The 20,294-nt window shown below is 40.9% G+C and overlaps 1 protein-coding gene across 1 annotated transcript in view; it reads right to left on the bottom strand.

Moving 5' to 3' along the window:
- The window catches only part of TRUB1 (TruB pseudouridine synthase family member 1), a 394,215-nt gene that overhangs the window by 282,459 nt on the left and 91,462 nt on the right, over nucleotides 1-20,294 (bottom strand). Inside the window, exons 2-3 of the mRNA XM_044055897.1 lie at nucleotides 13,329-13,424; nucleotides 12,503-12,558 (exon numbers count right to left, since the gene is read on the bottom strand). Of these exons, the coding sequence (XP_043911832.1) occupies nucleotides 12,503-12,558; nucleotides 13,329-13,424 (152 nt within the window). The remainder of the gene's footprint in view (nucleotides 1-12,502; nucleotides 12,559-13,328; nucleotides 13,425-20,294) is intronic.

Raw genomic sequence — 20,294 nt, forward strand, 5'->3', positions numbered from 1 at the left:
AGTCAAGGCAAGTAAATTCCTTATATTCTTGTAATTTTATATTTAAATATCTTGACTATAATGCTAGACACCATATTCTTGGACTCAGTAAAGCGCTAATTAAGGAGTTACAAATCGCAGGTCATCTTGACAGGATTGTTCCAGATTATAGTGCAACCCTTGCCTCAAATAGGCACAAGCTTGGTTTTGGTGTCATCCTCGGATATCCCACCATGTTTTAAATTACCAAAGATAAACCCATTTTTCAGTTTATGATGTTGACTGATGTTGAATGTTTCTTAAACAATAGGAAGCCACGTCAAAGAAGTCATCCTATGGAGAGGCCACAAAAACACCTACTAATAACTACAGACAGTAAGAGAAGTGAGTGACAAGGTAATGGTACCCTCATCAGAACTCCCACACCTAAGGAGGATTAAGCCCTAGACAAAACAATCACCAAAACTGTGAATTACAAGGGAGCAAAAATGAAACTCTTCTCCCCCATGCTTCCACCAGGAAATATATCAGTTCATCCAGAACACTACCTTTCCAGGACAATACCATGGATTTTGCATGCCCAAGGATTATGACTGAATATATCGAACAAGCAAAAGACAACTGAAACCGATTAATAAGCTCACTGAACAAAGACTGTGAACCTCCTGTCACCAACCCCAACAGCCTGATCTGGCGCATACTACTCCCTTAAGCATGAGACGAATAGTCACCCTAATTCATTATCACCAGCAGCTTGCAAGTGGACATTATTTTGCCTTCTTCTCTGACTCTTTCCCTTTCTTTCGACACTATAGCTCACCTGTATACAAAGGATACGATGAATGCCATTTATAACCAACAGCTTAGTAACAGGATGCCACATGCATGCATTTGGCGTGAGTAATGCTCATGCAAGGCTCTTCATGTCCGTGTTACTTGACAGAACCCCAGACAGTATTAAACAGAGGCTTTTTTAACATTTTTTTTCTTTAATAGAGTGCCAGCAATAATTAAAATGTTCTGTGAATATTTCTGCATGCCTTGTATAATTTTTGGTCACAGTCATCATCTAATGATATATACTCTCAGTTCAACAAACTTACCTCCATGTGATGTCTTTCTCACTCAGCGTTTCCATGGGTGCACAGGTGATTGCTAGGCTAATGACCCCAGGGAGCTTTTTCAAGTCTAGCTGTGCTTTCCAAGATGTAAATCCAATTAGTATATCTGCATTTATTTAAGGCTTGGGTTCTTTTATTTTCTTTTTTTATTCATGACAATAGTTTGTTCAAACTATAACGACTTCAGTTAACAAAAAACTCTACATTTTGCTAAACAACATCTTGTTCAGATACATAATGTTAAAATGCTACATAAAGATGTATATCAATTCCTAGGTGTTTGGATACATTAAAAAGGTCTGTTTGGGGCACACATATGTTTTATGTGATGAGCATGATCAGCTGAACTTGGGAAAGATAAGAATTTTTCACTAAAATCCTGAAGCAATTTCTTCCTTAATGGTTTCATGAAGCTCATCATATTAACCATAAAGCGGCAGAACCACTGTCATCTATTTGCTGTTTGCATTAACTCATTACAGACAAATGATGCCGCCAGGTGTTTTTGCAGTTGTATCCTACTGACGTCTCTAGGAGTCAAATATTGCTTCTTCATATTTATATTAATAATTCCAACACCATGCTACATACAAAATACTGAGAGATTTCATCTTACAGCTTACACAGTGGGAAACAACTGTACTAATATTCAACTTTTGTCAAGTGCAGGTTAAGAGGAGATATTAATTGCAACTCATATAATATTGTAGCAAAAATACACGCCTGGGTGTGGGTAATGTTGGATTTACCCACAGATGCTGTGGTTCACCCTCATGACCAAACAACGCCAACTGTGGGTAAATCCAGCACTACCCAAACCCAGCTGTGGGTTATTGCTATTATACAATGATGTTATTTAAGAAAAAAGTTAGTTACTTTTCTTACATAATGTCCTTGTATAAGGGCATTGTGCTGCTCTTCCGCAGTTTTCCCCGGTATCCTGGGTCTTTCTTGATGTACCGTGCATGTGTATGGGACTTTCATTCCACACAGTACATCAGTGCTGTGCAAAGGAAGCAACAGAGAAAAGAAGATTGCCACTGCCTTTTTTTTTATTTAAAAAAATAAAATAAATAAATAAATAAATAAAAAGAACATTACACATGAAAGAGTTACTACCATGGCAGTGCAAGGCATGCAGACTGCCAATGAATCACTGAAATCAACTGAATGGTGTAAACTCTCTCTCAATAGGTGTACGAAGATTCTGCTTCACAAAGTACACCACCAACGTGGCGTGGTGGCGTACTTCGTGGAGTGGAATCTTCATACATCTATTGACAGAGACTTTACACCATCCAATTAATTCCAGTGATTCAATGGTGGTCTGTGTGCCTCGGACTGCCGTGGTAGCAGCTCTTTCATGTGTAGGGTTGTTGTTTCTTTAGAACTTTGTGCTGTGTTTTTTTTATTCCATTAAAGAAAAAATGAGATAAGGAGCCTTTCAGCATATGGGAGACAGGACAGAAAACATAAAAGAATAATCAAGTACGTTTCTCTAGTTCTGCATAGCGCACACAATTATCCTTTATAATCAAGTACGTTTCTCTAGTTCTGCATAGCGCACACAATTATCCTTTTATTTTTCTCTGTCTTCTCTCTCTCATTTGTTTGAAGTCTCCAGTTTTGTAAGTTTTTGTTTTTTAAATTAAAAGAAAAGTAACATTTTTACAGCATATATTAATGGAAGAAAGTCCGGGCGACTGGACGTTTTCCCATTGCTATATGTTTGATTTACAATGTGCGCGCTTGGTTGCACTGACCAATCAGCGTGCTCATTTTCAAATGTTTATGGCCAGCCACTGTATAATTGACAGTCTCTTAAATTAAATTTTTTCTAAATATGTCAACAAAAAAGTCGCATAGACAGAACTGCTTAGCCTCATACAAAAGCCCTCAGTAGGGTGAACAAAATGTTGCTAACAGTATGTGTGCAACTTGAGTGGTTGCCGAGATATTGTAAGTTGTTTACTTTGACTTATAAATTCCATTTTAAGACCTAGAACCTTAAGAATAGTCTGTGCTGACCAGTTTGCCATTTAGACATATTTAGTAACCCCTATGGTTCCAGATATATGAGCATTTGTTTGAAATGTGAGGACATGATTTAATTTATATCAAAAAAAGGTTAGGCTCTACTCACTGGAAGTTATAGTGCAAACTTCCAGAGCTGTGCAGGGGGGAATAAGTTAAACCATGCTCCTAATCTCTAGACCACTGTGCCCTAAACCAAACCAGTCTGTGTCACTAACAGACTTTATTATTGTTGAACGTTACCTTTCTCCTTGTGATTTGATATTCTTTAGCTAGTGCAAAAAGGATTTAGGAAAACCCTAAAAATGAAGATCAAATCATTTTGGAAAAAATGTCATATCATATCTAGTTAACCTGGGCATTTTTCAAAACTACCATGAAAAACTGGTACAAACAGATGCATGATGCTGCTGTTAAGGTGTCTAAACAGGTTACTCTACTGCAAGGTAAGTGCTAGAACAGGATTATAGGTTAGGTAATTCAAGGGACATTATCATTCACCACATATTCTGACAGGAATAAACATTGTAAAGCACTGCACTTTTAAAGAACACTTGATAAATGGGAAAGGTAAAAGCTTTAACTTTGCTTCTGGGCCAAAGGAAATCAAGTCCCAGAAAGTTCTGACAAGGAAATATCAGAAGTAGGCTAAATCATTTTTAATCCCAATTATTCAGAACCAGATAGAGAGGATCACAACTAATCCAGGTGAAAATGAGACATTCACCTAGGAGCTTCTCGCATTCTGTGATGTACTAATTTACTAGAACCCCTAATGAAAAAGGATGGAAACAGTGCACTCCTTTTTGGGGCCTGGTGAAATGTCCTTCTAAATATGCACCTATGACAGCCAAACATACATTGAGAGAGGAGAATGCTAAGGCCATACTGCATCTGAACTTGGAGAAAAAAATCTTGCTTTATATGGTTTACCATTATACAAAATATAGGGAATTGTTGACCTTCTTCACAATCTGCAGAGAAGTGAGGAGGAAACAGGAATTTTGTAGTGTTGCCTTAGCAGCAAAAGTTATGGTTTTCCCAAAACCACTGATAGATCATCTCTGGCACTTCAATTACTGGTTCATATCCCTCCTCAATATGGGAATCAAGATTTATGCCAATATGTTAGCTAACTGACTGGAAAACGTCAAGACTGAATTTGTCCCTGATATAAAGGATTTCATGAAAGAAAAACTGAGATCCAAACACGATTCGACAGTAGCTAGATGCTCAAGCAAACTGCAGCAATTGCACTTGATTTTCAAAAAGCTTTTGATCTTGCAATTTGGAACTTTGTGTAGGATATAATGGAGAAATATGGCTTTCTTCAGGCCTTCACCAGATAATGCAAACTCTTGTTGGTCCACCCAACAATTACAATAGCAACAAATCGATATATACTGTTCATGCGAAATCTATAGGCATACCAAACAAGGAGGCCCACTATCACCCTACCTCTTTAGCTTGACAACTTAGGACACTTGATCTAGACACAAGCTGGTTAATTATGGTACTGAAAACCATGAAGCACAAGAATCTCATCACCTCTTGGTTTGCAGAGGACTGTGTCACAGCTATTCCCATCCAGGCAGCTCTCTACCCCAAATTCTGAACAGAATCGGAGCCTTTTCTAAATGATCTGGCCTAAGGATTTTATCCATATTTCCTGTGTCAAACCTTGCAGAAATTATGCTAAAAGGAAGGCATAATGCCTACATATATGTTAAGCTACAACATAATTATATGGGAACTCTTCTTTCCACGGACACGACCTCATCATTTCATATTCAACATCTGAAACAGAAAATGCAATCCCTAATGCTGAATAGGAAATATATGCACCTTCTCTTTTTAACATGAATCCAGGTACCGAAAGTACTCTTCATAGCTTGACACCTTCCACACACTGCTAGAACACAGAGATCCAGGTTATTGAAAAGAAACATTTGATTATGTCTGGCAAGGGTAACATCCAACAACAGCTAGAAAAAAGGTACAGACCAATTCATCAAGAAGACTACGAGTTCCCCAACATCTGACACTTCGGAGCAGCTACTGTAAGTAGGCAATCTATGCAGATCAGACACCTAGACAAAAAGTTGTGGTTCAACATGGAAATCAAACTACTAAAACAGAATCAACCACACTGTTCACAAAATCCATCCTCAGGTATGGCATTCCAGGAGGTTTTGAAGATTTGTTTGAATGTACCTTATATTTAACTAGGCTAATGCTTCAGACCAAAAAGCCAATGGCAGCCTCTGAGAAAGAAGAGCATCGCTGGCTTGGATCTTTAAATTTGGAAGTTTGGAGGAGGACAACTTGGCAATTTGGTTGGTGGTGTGCAGATGGCATCCAATAAATTCCACAGCTTGCAAGGGTTCTAGATTGGATTTGTATTTCACTGTGATGCCAAGGACAGGAACAACTGGAGCAAATAGGTCCAGGTCTGGATTCATGATGCCCTTGAAGTAGATGCAAGAAGCCAGTTGTCCATGTAAGGAAAGACCCATAACCCCTGCAGCCTGAGCCAGGCCACTAGTACTGCCATACTTTGTGAACACTGAGGGGATTGTATTGAGGCCAAAGGACAGTGCATGAAACTGGTAGTGACTGGTGCTCAGTCAGAAGCACATGACACTCCTGGAAAGCCTCTCTGTTTGTTACAGTAGGTGCTCTTAAGAGCCACCAAGCATATCCAGTCATCCTTCCTCAAAACAGGAAGAACGGACTTCACTGTCTCCATCTAGAATTTGTTCTACTTCACATACAGGTTCAATTCGTTGAAGCCCAAAATGGGCCTAAGGTCCTTGTTTTTCTTTGGAATTAAAAAAATCTTGAGTAGACTCCAGATCCACTTTGGTCTGATAGGACCTCTTGGATGACTCAGTTGAAAAGCAGCTTTTGGATTTCTGCTGCTGCTTCCCTTTGCTGCCAGGAAGGATCGTCAGGAAGGAATCTTTGTTCCTTATTTGAGACAAAAAGAAAGTGAATGAAGTAGAATCTGAAAATTTACTCTCCGCACCAAAGCATCCAATGTGATGGCCTTTCAAGCTTCTGGGTGGACAGTTAAGCACCCCTGTCTACCTTCAGAGTGCAGCAGTCAAGCCACCGTTCTGAGAAGTGATCCCAGAAGCTTTGATTCTGTGGATCACCCTTGCCCCTAAGACAGCCTCCACTGAAGTCCCCCCGACCACTACCGGGGGGGGGTATCTTCACCTGGAATGTGCAGGAAGAACTGTTGAGATTTACAATAGAAAATTCACTTTCCCCTCCGTTTTCTGAAAAGATCCATTGCAGGGCACAAAACTGAACTCCCACAGCAGACAAAGTCTTAGACCCAAACAAAATGGATCCATCGAAGGGAGCATTGAGAAAGGATGGCTTAAAGCAGTGTGCAAAGTTTGAAAGGCACATCAAGGCATGCCAGTGTGTGGCAATACTGGTACCTGCCAAGGGTGCCACACCACCTGCTGCATTTGAAAAAAGCCTCATGGAAACCTTCAAGATGAACATCATAGATAACAGAGTCTCTAAACACTTGAGAGCCTAGAGAGACTGTTGTGATGCCACAGACTTCAACATCTTAGCGCTCGGATCTCTTTGGAGTCCTGTCAGATGAGCCAAACAGTTCAGCACATGGAGGGGGCAAAAGTGGTTGAAGCATATGCATGCTTCCTGAAGTGGTCCATCCCCCATGACTCTTTATTGGAGGGACTGATTAACTCTCATTAGAGACTTCCTTTTTGATAGCCACAGTGACTACAATAGTATCCAGTGAGGGACTCTTGCTCCAAAAATGACCTATCTTTGGTGGAACTTACACCTTGTCAGGCTTCCACTGGATGGGCTCAAATCACATAGAGTTCTCTCCAGGAGACCAAATTAAAAAGAGCATCTGGAGGATGTACCATCCACAATGTGCAGTGGCCGAAACAAAAGGGCTAGAGAAAAAAAACTACTCTTCTAGGGGAAAGTGCCTCAGTAGTCTGTTCCCCTTATTGTTTCATTAACAACAACAAATCCCCCCAAAACAGGCTTCTTTAAAGTGGATATGGGGACCTTTCCCCTTCACTGAAGTCAGAATCCTCAGTAAGGGACTCCCTCAGGGGAGTCGAAGGGCTTCCTCTTGCACTTGTTCTTCATGTCAGCCTCCAGGGTTGGTGAAGCTGGGGACACAGAAGCAAATGGGAAACTCCTAGCCTAGAGCTGCTCAAGGTTTAAAGGCACAGGCTGTCCCGGAGATTACTCATGCAAGCCCTTGATAAGAAAACAGGGACAGATCTGTCTTAGCAACAGAAATCCCAGTCTCCGAGTCAGAAAGGATCTTTTCCAGGACACTGAATGCAGATACAGAGGTTAGACAGCTGGGAAAGGATCCTCTGCAACCCACAGGTCTAACAGTAAGTCTGGTACCCAAATTCAACTCCATCAGATCCGATGTTGAGATTTGAGCCACGCTTGCTACCTACATCTGTGGTTCTCAGGTGAGTAATGGCTCCAAAATCCTCAGAATTGTACCCAACACCCTGGGATACACTCAGGTCCGAGGGGACCAGAGTCAAAGACAACAGTGAAGAAGTAGGAGCAGGAGGCAGTCAAGCTGTCAGCATTTATAATGAGGTAGGACATGGAAGAGTCAACACCAATAATGAAGGGTGGGTCAGAGGAGAAACAGTGAGAGTCAGAACCCAAGGAGGGTGGCCATCAACCCTCAGAACAGAGAGTGAGGGACAGGATCCCAGGGTTCATCTGGGCCTTCAGGAAGGTATTTATAAGTTGCTCCCAAGTCGAAATCTTTAATGCTCCTGGCAGATGTAGCAGACTCGGATGACATCCTAGAACATGGCTTGGTGGATCAAGGCAGAGACAAGGTGGTCTCCTGTATCTGAAAGGAAGATGTCTGGGCCCAAGAGGGGGGTAACTCCAGAGAATACTCCAGTCTAATAGTTATCAGAGTAAAGGAGAAGTGAAGCTAATCCGAGAGGGAGCAGCAGCCAAGAAGTGGCTCAGAATACTTAAGGTCACAGAGCCCAAAGTGGCAGGAGAGGAGTGCACAGGAGCCAGCATTGCAACATCTTAGCTAACAGATATAGAACATCTTGGGACCTTCACATCCAGCTGACCTTCAAGAGGGTCAGCCTCACATTTGTTTCGGTCTTTATGCTCCCACTCTCTTTTGCTCTCCTCTCCCACTCTCTTTTGCTCTCCTCCCCTCACTAGTTTTCTTGGAAGGAGAAAACTACATCCAAGCAATCAAAGAAGAAGCTGATGGAAGCATCCCTTTGAGGACCTGCTTACCCCAGTGATCAGTGAGGGCTCTGGCCCCAAAAGCAGCATAAGCCTGTGAAAGTAGCAGACTCCAAATCCGACTTCAGACCAGTGACAAGTGGAGTACCACAGGGTTCAGTCCTGGGTCCTCTCCTGTTTGGTATCTACTTCTCTGAAGTGCAGGCCAACACAGAAGGTCTTTGGCTAATGAAGTTCGCAGATGGCTGCAAACTAGGAGCCATAATCAAAACTCCTAACGATGTGGACATCCTACAAAAAGGCCCTCACTGAAGACAGATGCCTGGTGTCAGAGCCATGGCCTGAAGCTCAATGCCAAAAAGTGCATTGTCATCCCCTTTGGTAAAAACTCTGTACCCATGAACTACCACATAGGTGGTATTCTACTTAACACCGGAAGTGTGATAAGAGACCTTGGGACACAGGTCCTTTGATAATCACATCGCCACAACAGTCAGGAAATCCTTCTCACCTCATCACAAAGGCTTCTCATCCAGGAAAAAAGAGGTGACTACCCTCCACTGCTCACATTAGACCCATTATAGAGTACAATTTTTGGTATGTACCTCACAAGACATCTACAACAACTGGAAAGGCCATGAAATAACTCACAAAGAGAAACAGATGTCTCAAAACTCCAGCTTCATCTCTGCCTAACATACAAAGATATGTCAAACCCAGAGCTGTTGGACATGCTCCACTTAAAGAAATTCCAACCCCTCCAAGCTACACACTCTAGGGACCTAAACCTTGTCACCACAATAAACAGAACATGCTGGAGGGATAGATTCCTGTCCCAGAGACTTCCCATACTCTGGAACAAACTACCTATCTATAATCAAACAAAGCTCCTCATTAGCACTCTTCAAGAAAAATCTTGACGATTGGATGGGAAATACGAAATTCACCCTGGGGATCACCTCTGTGGCTCTGCTCGACAGGGGCACAGGAAAATAATTTTCTTGGGTAGCGCAAGCCAGGGTACCTTTTTGGCTAGGCTTATATAGGCCCTAGGGCCAATAGCCTAGTACCTACCTATGAATCCAGCACTTAGTGTCTAGGTAGGACACACCCAGACAATAAACACACTTGTCATGTGAATCCTGGGGAGACAGCTTGTGCCCACACCCCCCACACATTTCTTGAAACCTGAAACTTTAACTAACAGACAAGGTCCCAAAAGGCAAAACAAGCCCAGCACACAACAGTGACAATTGGAACAAGAGCCACCACTACCCAAAAAAGCAGGCGCTAAAGCCCAAAGAAATCTAAGCATCCAACTATTAAAATTGTAAGGCAAGAAATGTTTTTTTAACTAGAAATCCCAATCAGAAAACAGCAGTAAAGTTGCCCCAATAATACATGGAGGCAAACAAATCGACAAATGTTAGAACACCAAGAAATCCTAACAATAAACACCCTAAAACTACTACGCTAAGAATAACACACAGGAGAGGAGATACAAGCAGAAGGAAAACTTAGTCAAAAAGACACTTATCTAAGGAGTCCTGGAGATCGCGTCTGACAGCTGGAAGTTCAAATGAGAGCTGAGGAGATTCAAGCAGTGCAGTGCATTCTGGGAATAGAGGTGGAGATGAAAAATCGAAGCTGACAGTTTTGGATTCAATAACCTACCAGTTAAGGTGAATGGAAAAGAACTTCAAATATAATGGTTTTAATTGTACACTGAACCACCAAGTTGTCACTAATCTCCTTCAATTTAACATAGTAGCACCCCTCCCACTTTATTTCACAGTGTTTCATGAACCTTGTTATCTGAGAGAGAGAACAGAACAGGTGGAAGAGACCCTGGAGAGATGGAGATATGCTCTAGAGAGATATATAAAAGATATATAAAAACTTTTGAACTACATAACAAGCTGTTCCAACATGTAGTCCTTTGCCAGGACTGCAGAATTAGATTACTGTGCCCAGATACCTGAAGATATGGTGGTAAAGCTTGCACCACAAGACCTCACAAAGCCTAAGATGACAACATAGCATGACATTTCATCCAAATACAACACAAGACGTTATATTTTTTTACAGGATGAATATATTAATTTGTACCACAAATGCAACACAAGTGCGATTCTGTTTTGACAGAAAATAGATTTTGCTGCCTCAGTGTGTAGCAATATGCACTCCTCACTTTTATCAAATAATTACACAAAACTAGTCATCAGAATTTCTGCAGGGTGATGTTCAGAGCTGTAGTAACTGCAGAGGGATTAAATTCATCAGTCACAGCATGAAGTTATAGGAAAGACTAGTGGAAGCTAGGTTAAGAAGAGACGTGATGATTAGTGATCAGCAGTATGGTTTCATGCCAGGAAAGAGCACTACAGATGCGACGTTTGCGCTGAGTGTGCTGATGGAGAAGTATACAGAAGGTCAGAAGGAGTTGCATTGTGACTTTGTAGACTTAGAGAAAGCATATGACAGGGTGCCTAGAGAGGAGTTGTGGTATTGTATGAGGAAGTCAGGAGTGTCAGAAAAGTATGCAAGAGTGGTACAGGATATGTACAAGGGTAGTGTGACAGCGGTGACGTCTGCGGTGGGAGTGACGGATGCGTTTAAGGTGGAGGTGGGATTACATCAAGGATCAGCTCTGAGCCCTTTCTTATTTGCAATGGTGATAGACAGGTTGACAGATGAGATCAGACAGGAGTCCCCGTGGACTATGATGTCTGCAGACGACATTGTGATCTGTAGTGAGAGTAGGGAACAGGTGGAGACGACCCTGGAGAGATGGAGATATGCTCTAGAGAGAAGAGGAATGAAGGTCAGCAGGACTAAGACAGAATATATGTGTGTGAATGAGAGGGAGGATAGAGAATGGTGAGGATGCAAGGAGTAGAGGTGGCAAAGGTGGATGAGTTTAAGTACTTGGGATCAACAGTTCAGAGTAATGGTGAGCATGGAAGAGAGGTGAAGAAGAGAGTACAGGCAGGATGGAGTGGGTGGAAAAGAGTGTCAGAAGTGATTTGTGACAGACTAGTACCAGTAAGAGTGAAAGGGAAGGTCTACAAGAGGGTAGTGAGACCAGCTATGTTATATGGGTTGGAGACAGTGGCATTGACAAAAAGGCAGGAGTCAGAGCTGGATGTGGCAAAATTAAAGATGTTAAGATTTGCACTGGGTGTGATGAGGGTGGACAGGATCAGGAATAAGTATATTAGAGGGTCAGCCCAGGTTGGAAGGTTTGGAGACAAAGCCAGAGAGGCAAGATTACGTTGTTATGGACATGTGCTGAGGAGGGATGCTGAGTACATTGGGAAAAATATGCTTACGATGAAGCTACCAGGTAACAGGAAAAGAGGAAGGCCTAAGATAAGGTTTATGGATGTGGTGAGAGAGGACATGCAGGTGGTTGGTGTGACACAGCAAGATGCAGAGGACAGGAAGAAATGGAAAAAGGTGATCCGCTGTGGCGACCGCTAATGGGAACCGCGGAAAGAACATGATGACTTGTGTGTTGTCTCAACAAGGAAAGTGGGGTGTGGTTTGCAAATCACTCTGTTACTGCAAAACTCATATTAATAAGAGGTGAATTAAAATTTCCATTGCTAATACTGGTTATCTTTAAGATGCATTATTTTCTACCACAGGTTCCTCAGCTCATTCATTCTCTAACCCTAAATGTCTTCAGTCTCTCCCCACTTACTTCTGAACTGATCTATCCGCTATTACCTCAACAACCCTTCTAATAAGGTCAGTTACTTTTATTTATTTGTTTGTACAACAGGAGAAAGTCCATCATATGCAAATGTCCCTTTTCAGGAGCGACTCAAAAGCAATGTGTGATTAACTGAGTTGTGCAGAGTACAAAGCAAACACATACAAGAAACAGCCAGTTAACAGCTCACAGCCTTAACAGCCAGTTAGCTCACAGCCTTAACAGCTAGTTAACAGCTCACAGCCTTATGCCTCCTCTAACCACAAGAGCTTCATTAACTTTCAGCCAACCCATTTAACATACCAGGAAACATTTCTGTTACAGTAATAGGACCAGGGTTTGAACGTGCACCCTTTTATTACTACTACTTCTATGCAGAAAACTGAATGTCACTTACCTTGGAACCGGTCAGCATCTCACTCAGCATCTTTGTCCCTTTTCCAATGCCAACTACTACAAATAATAAGAAAAATACAATCAGATCTTTTGCATGTTACAACTGCTGAGCACAGATCATACTTTAAATAAAATGAGTAACATTTTGTCATCTTAGGGCAATTTGTTCTGTTTGTAAAGGGTCAGCAACTTCTTAGATTAAAACTATGAAAACAACCTCTGGATAAAAACATAATTAATTTTTAGAGAACCTTATACAAGTACGGAGGCAATTAACTTACTACATACAGTGTGATTAATTTATAATCTGACTTTTACTAGAAGAAACACAAATTGTAATGTTCTTATGTCACTACCTTCCAACACCAGCCGAAGCATCAGCTGTACAGACCTTCTTTCACATCACTGTTCATGTGACACAGTTTGCCATCGGTTTTATCTTCACAAACACAAAGCTTAGACTAAGAACATATGAGGGCATTCAATTTTTTTTCTACATTCAGTTTTTGGGTTATGTCATGTTCCTAAGGTACAGTACAACTAAGTGCCCAAAGATGATGAAGCCTGAATTTTATTTACAACAATTGATGCAGATAAGCAAGTCCATTTCACCACCATTTAAATCCCAAATTGGAAACAGTGGCAAAACACAGCCAACAGACTCAAAATTCTTGGCAATCACACAAATAAGGATGATGCAGTGGGATACAGTTCTCCATACTGACACAATCCACTTCACAGCAGCGGGTAAGTACAAGCAGAATCTTTAAACTTAACTCACACAGAGTCATCACTATTTAGACTATAATCATAAATATTTTACTTACCTAGAACTCCTGATGCTGCACTGTCCAGGGTTCCTCCGTGCCCCATCTTCAATGGCTGCTTCTTTCTCTTCTTTGACGCTTGTTCCATACCCGCTTCTAAGTAAACATTACAAAAAACTTGTTTAGTATTATGCAGGATATGACAACAAGCAAGCACCTGCTGAATAGGTACTCTGTGTTATTCCCATAATATTACGGTTTTAAATAGTTTATGAGTATATACATGTCTAAGTGTATATATGCATATGATACATCTAATAGTACATGCATACATACTTATCGATTATTAGTCATAACATTATTAGAACTGGAGTATTCGCACAATGATCCTCAAACATAAAAGATTATTTTATAGCAATGTCACTTCTAATTGACTAGTGCAGCAAAGAGACCCCTGCTTTACAAGAACAAATCAAAATAAATTGTTCACTTCATTCTTCCAACCAGCAGGCCCTTCTGGAATGCGTAGCTTTTTTGGTTTGTTTAAAAAAATGATGATGATCCTGGAAGTGCTAACATAATGTACATAGTTAAATAAGACCTCCAGCTACAACCCCACATTGACTAGCAACCCAGGTGCTGGAGATGCCAATGCAGGACAGTGGGAATAGGTAGATGATCCCAGCTCACTCATCTTGGAGATGGGAGACTGACTGGCCTGCTGCAATGGCAGCATATACACAGAGAGGTTACTAAGTTTGCTGCATGTGGGATGGGGATGTGTATTTACTTTGCCAAGCCCCGTGTGATAATCTTCATGGGGCATGTGCAGGAACGTACACACTCACAAGAGGTGGTACTGCATGCCCACACCTCTGCGCATGTATACATCAGCCACATGGGGTGGGGGCACAGAAAAATCCCCACTGTAGCTTCAATAATGCACATGCTGCAACAAGCCATTTTACCAGTAACACATAATGAACGGGTGATTGAGATCTAGGGTAAATAACCAGTAGGCATGGGGGGAATGAAAAAAAAAAAACGCATATACAAGGCATGCCAGCAGATTAGAGAAAAATGACATTACAAGAAGCGAATACTAACAAATGCATATACGATGGGAAAATTACGTTTTTCTCTGCATCTACTTTTCAACTACTGTCTGGTGTGTGATGACCCTCCAGTAGAACAGTAATCAAGAAGGCTTAATCCTCACCACTGACACCTGTGGGGGATGTATACTGGGAGGATAACAAGCACACACAGTATTTCCAGATGCAGCTCCCTGCATCAAGTGCAATTTCCCTTAGGAGCACACAGAGACCACAGTCAGTTCAGGGCTGATTTCTCCCTCTTTCTCCAGATTCCCAATAATACTCCCCCACTGGCACAGCTTTAGAGATGAGATCTCAGCTGAGTGACTAAGCCAAGACCTCCAGCACCCTCTCTCTGTCCAACCAGTGCTTTGTGTCCCTGCCTAAGTAGGTGAAACACACACTCTTTGAGGTTTGACACACACACACACACACACACACACACACACACACACACACACACACACACACACACACACCTGGGAAAGGCTAGGACAAGTTTACTAGCTATGCTCCCTTTTGCCCAGACTATAAGGTAGTTTCTACTGCCGCCAGTCACTCTTTACCAGCTACTTTAAGGCCCTTTAAAAAGGGTGTCCAATCTTACTGTGTAATATTATCAATACAAATGGTAGTTTGACCAAGGCAAGGCTATTAGGATTGGCCCACACAGTGTCATAAATAAATACCAAAAAGACTAAAAAACTGGATAATAAAACACCCAACAGACGCTCCTGGATCTAAGCCACTTGCGAACAACGTCCAATACTGCACGAGTGATGAAAAATACAAACAAATTTATTTAAGCCGTTAAAAACAATACGCTTTTTGTTGCAAGTTTTGAGTTATTTAATTTAACATACTAGGTTTCCTAATGTCTGCTCGAGATTTCACTATAGGTAGTGAATAACACAAGCTGACAGGATTCAACAACGGAGGTTATTTTTTTAACTTGTTGCTCCTGTTAAGTAAATATACACTAGTTCTAACTCAGTTCAGTGTTCGTTTCAACAGGGAGCAAATTGCCCAGATTGGGTAGTGGGACACAATGGTTTTTGTATTGTATTAGTGAAAACCCCTCTGAAGTTGGCAGTATATTACAACATTCTTTATGGCTCAGTGAAGTTAATATTTTTTCTATCGGTGAGCAGCACTGATGAGTCGTATTACAGTGATAAATACAAAACCTTCGATATGTTTAACGTGTACTGTTATTAGGATGTTCATTTTTTAATTTTTATGTTTGCTTTTTTAACTTTACAGGAGGTTTAGGACAACTAATTGAATTTTGTATCATGTGACCATGCTTGCTTAATTAAACTACTTAAACGCTAGGTACGGGTGAGGCACTGCTTTGCTTGTATTTGAATTTTCTGAGGAAGTTGGAGTGGTGTTCCGACGAAAAGCGTATTGTTTTTAATGACTTAAATAAATTTGTTTGTATTTTTCATCACTCTTGCAGTATTAGACTTTGTTCAGAAGTAGCTTAGATCCAGGAGCGTCTGTTGGGTGTTTTATTATCATAAATAAATACGCAAGTTCTCTCAAAACTTAAAATATCTCTACACTGATCAGCCACAATGAAAGGTTAAAATAGATTTAATAATAAATAAAATAGATTTAATAATAAATAATAAAAGAACTTATAGTTGTCAGGTCCAAGACGGCATGCAGAATGCTCTGTCTCACTAAGAGACTTGTCAAAATATCTTAAATATTACTGCTGGGATAGCTTGCAGGATGACAACACTTCTTGTTATCTGACTTCCAGTTCCCAGGCCAAACCCCCAAATATTGCCAGCTTCTATCTGTAAAAATATACAGACAAGGGCTTTTCCTCAGATCTTTAGCACATGCTGGAAGTCATAAAACAAATGCATTCCTTCATGCTTCAAATGTAGCAATTATTTCATTTCAATGACAATACAGAAAACTTTCTAGCACAGACTCTGTCTCTCTAGCTTTTAATTTCAGATATTTTTCTAAAGTTTGCTGGACTGAGGTTAACCTCCTGTATTCCAGTTTCCACTGTTAAAATATATAGTTACAATAGTGCATGTACATTTCTGTTCTCCTCCAGTAGGGCACACTGTGGTTACATTTCAAACAGCACTTTGCAAAATACCTTTTCATCACACAAGTCTTTACAAGCAGTTTGATATGCACGACATACATTTCTAATGCAGTCATAACACAAGCATCCTGTATAAATCATTTCGATCTTCACCAATGATATACAATTACTTACAAAATTCCAGCTAGCTGTGCTAGCAGTATCTCCATTGTCACACTTCTTCCCCCCTTTGAAGACTCAAACTAGTTTTTCAAGTGACCCTTGAGAAATGTTGCTTGAGAGGAATAACCCTATTTGGGAATACAGTACCCCATTCCCTGTTTTCATAGCCGATCTGCACTGGCATTGCTAACCCCACTGTGGTGCTGCACTGACATATCATATGCTTGCAACCTTATGCTCTACCTTAGTAACTTGGCATTTTGCTGGTTGGCACACTGTAGCCATGTTAAGGGATTGTAGTCTGTAACTACAGTGAATTTCCTTTAATACAGACAAGGCTGAAGTTTCTGCAGTGCCCATACTATGGCTAGACATTGCTTTTCTACATCTGCATAGCATTCCTCCTTGGGTTGGAGCCTACAGCTGAGATATACCACTGAGTGCTCTTCTCCCTCTGAGGAAACCTGGGGGACATACGCCACAACAGACTCCTTGTGGGATTCACACTCACCCTCCTACTCATCACAAATCACATCTAGAGGTCCCCTCACCCTATGCCCATACAGCAACTCAAAGGGTGAAAAACATGTAGACTCCTGGGGTACCTCTCTGTAAGCAAACAACAAATGGGGCAAATATTTGTCCCACTCCCTCTTGAACTGGTCTGCAAATGCCAGTAGCATTGTCTTTAGTGTAGAGTTTAATCTTTCCACCAGATAATTCACTAGGGATGGCAAGGGCTGGTCTTTAGGTGCTTCACCACACTGTGCTTCCACAGACAAGCCAGCAGGTCTGACATGAAATTGGCACCTCTGTCAGTCAGTATTTCTCTCAGGTAACCTACCCTGCTGAAAATCTATAACAAAGCATTAGCCACATTTTCTGCCTCGATGGATGACAGAGCCACAGACTCAGGGTATCTGGTAGCATAATCTACTACCACTAAAATATATGTCTTCCCTGTGGAACTTGGGTGTACTCAGAGGCCCCACAATATTCATAGCTAACCTTTGAAATTGTTCCTCAACCACAAGCAAAGGTGTCAAAGGAGCTATGACCTTGACTTCTGCCTTGCCTACATTTTGGCACTGCTCACAGGTCCTGCAGTACCCAGTTACATCCCTGGAAATCCCAGGCCAATAAAAGTTCTGTATAACACATCCTTCACTGGCACATCACTGTTTGGGGGATTTTTTTTGAAGTTATTTTTTTTTTAAAAAAAAAAAAAAAAAAAGTTTGGGGGTTTTTTAACCGAGGAAAAAGGGTTTTTTTTTAAAACATTAATTTATTTTTTTTAATTTTTAAAAAAAAAAAAATTTTTCATAAATATATTTTTAATATTATTAGTATTATTATCAATGTTTATTTTAGTATTTAGATTGCATGTGTCGACATGGTATGTAGTATTATTATTATTTGTTTTTGAGTTATTTAATTTAACATACTACGTTTCCTAATGTCCGCTCGAGATTTCACTATAGGTGGTGAATAACACAAGCGGACAGGATTCAACAACGGAGGTTATTTTTTTAACTTGTTGCTCCTGTTGAGTAAATATACACTAGTTCTAACTCAGTTCAGTGTTCGTTTCAACAGGGAGCAAATTGCCCAGATTGGGTAGTAATGGACACAATGGTTTTTGTATTGTATTAGTGAAAACCCCTCTGAAGTTGGTAGTATATTACAACATTCTTTATGGCTCAGTGAAGTTAATATTTTTTCTATCGGTGAGCAGCACTGACGAGTCGTATTACAGTGATAAATACAAAACCTTCAATATGTTTAAAGTGTACTGTTATTAGGATGTTCATTTTTTAATTTTTATGTTTGTTTTTTTAATGTTACAGGAGGTTTAGGACAACTAATTGAATTTTGTATCATGTGACCATGCTTGCTTAATTAAAGTATTTAAACGTTAGGTAGGGGTGAGGCACTGCTTTGCTTGTATTTGAATTTTCTGAGGGAGTGGTGTTCCGACGAAAAGCGTATTGTTTTTAATGGCTTAAATACATTTGTTTGTATTTTTCATCACTCGTGCAGTATTAGACTTTGTTCAGAAGTGGCTTAGATCCAGGAGCGTCTGTTGGGTGTTTTATTATCATAAATAAATACGCAAGTTCTTTCAAAACTTAAAATATCTCTACACTGATCAGCCACAATGAAAGGTTAAAATAGATTTAATAATAAATAAAATAGATTTAATAATAAATAATAAAAGAACTTATAGTTGTCAGGTCCAAGACGGAATGCAAAATGCTCTGTCTCACTAAGAGACTTGTCAAAATAATATCTCAAATATTACTGCTGGGATAGCTTGCAGGATGACAACACTTCTTGTCATCTGACTTCCAGTTCCCAGGCCAAACCCCCACTTATAAGTGTTAAATACTGCCAGCTTCTATCTGTAAAAATATACAGACAAGGGCTTTTCTTCAGATCTTTAATGTTTATATGCTTGTTGTTTGTTTGCTTGTTATTTCCCTGGAAGCTAATTCCACCTAATACGCAACTTCTCAGCGCTTCTGTGGATCACTAGTGATATCTGCATTGCTTACTGTACTTATTTCCTTGTTTCACTTGAAAGAAAGTTACTGTTTGTCGTTTTTGCATTTAGTTACTTGTAACACATTGCACTCAAGTTACCTGGCACTTGCTCACTAAAGCAATTATATAAGTCAGCACTAAAAATTAAAAGCACTACACCCTCACTCCCCACTGGCCCTTGTTTTCAATTAAGGATTTCCCAATATTATTCTAGCATGTCCAAGGTCAGTTGTCAATCTCCTCTGGTCCAGCTGGTGAATCTGGGAATCTTGAGGCAATGTTATAACTGCCTCATGTACACAGACAACCCTCTCCTCCTCCCACATAACACAAATGCTTGCACCTCATGCAGCTATTTAGCCAAACTGGAGGCTGAGCTCTCTCAACTCAGGACTGGCAAGACCAGACAGGAGGAGAAGGCAACTACACACACCACAAAACCAGCCTCACATAATGCTACCACTCCACTGAATCAAACACATAAACACACAAAGACATACTTTCGGAGGCTCTGAGTAAAATTTACCTAAACAGCAGAGGCCTCCAAAGCAGACACCCAAACAACTGCTACCTCAAGACACCCACAAGCAACACATAAACCACAAAAGCAGTGTGCAAAGCAGTCCCACAGCCCTTAAGGCCAAATACAACACCAAACATACTTGTCATAGGTGACTCCATAGTCAGACACACTGGCGTCCCACTCACCAGGCTGAACAAGGAGAGGGTCACAGTAAGCTGCCTATCGGGCTAGAATCCGCCACATAACACAAGCACTTCGGGTCACTCCACGGCAAGTACAAATATGACACAGTCATTGTCCATGCTGGTGTGAGCGACCTGAGGCGTACCTCCCTGGACTACATGAAAGAGACATAGAGGAGCTCTCTGATTATGTAGCCCAGGCAGGTATGACCCTAACCCTGAGCAGTATCCTTCCTTCACCAAGAATGATGCCACAATATAGAGACAAGATGATCAGCTTTAACAATTGGCTTAATGTCTGGTGTCATTCAAAGGGGATCCAGTGCCTGTCTGCCTGGGATGACATGCTTGACAAGCCAGCTGCCATGAGGGCGGCTTGCACCTGTCACCCTGGGATTCAGGATATTGGCTAAGGCTCTTGCCACCCCATAGTGCCTTTTTAGG

Source organism: Protopterus annectens, chromosome 14.part0 (genome assembly GCF_019279795.1).
Source record: "Protopterus annectens isolate FY-2018-M chromosome 14.part0, PAN1.0, whole genome shotgun sequence".
Taxonomy (NCBI): Eukaryota; Metazoa; Chordata; order Ceratodontiformes; family Protopteridae; genus Protopterus; species Protopterus annectens.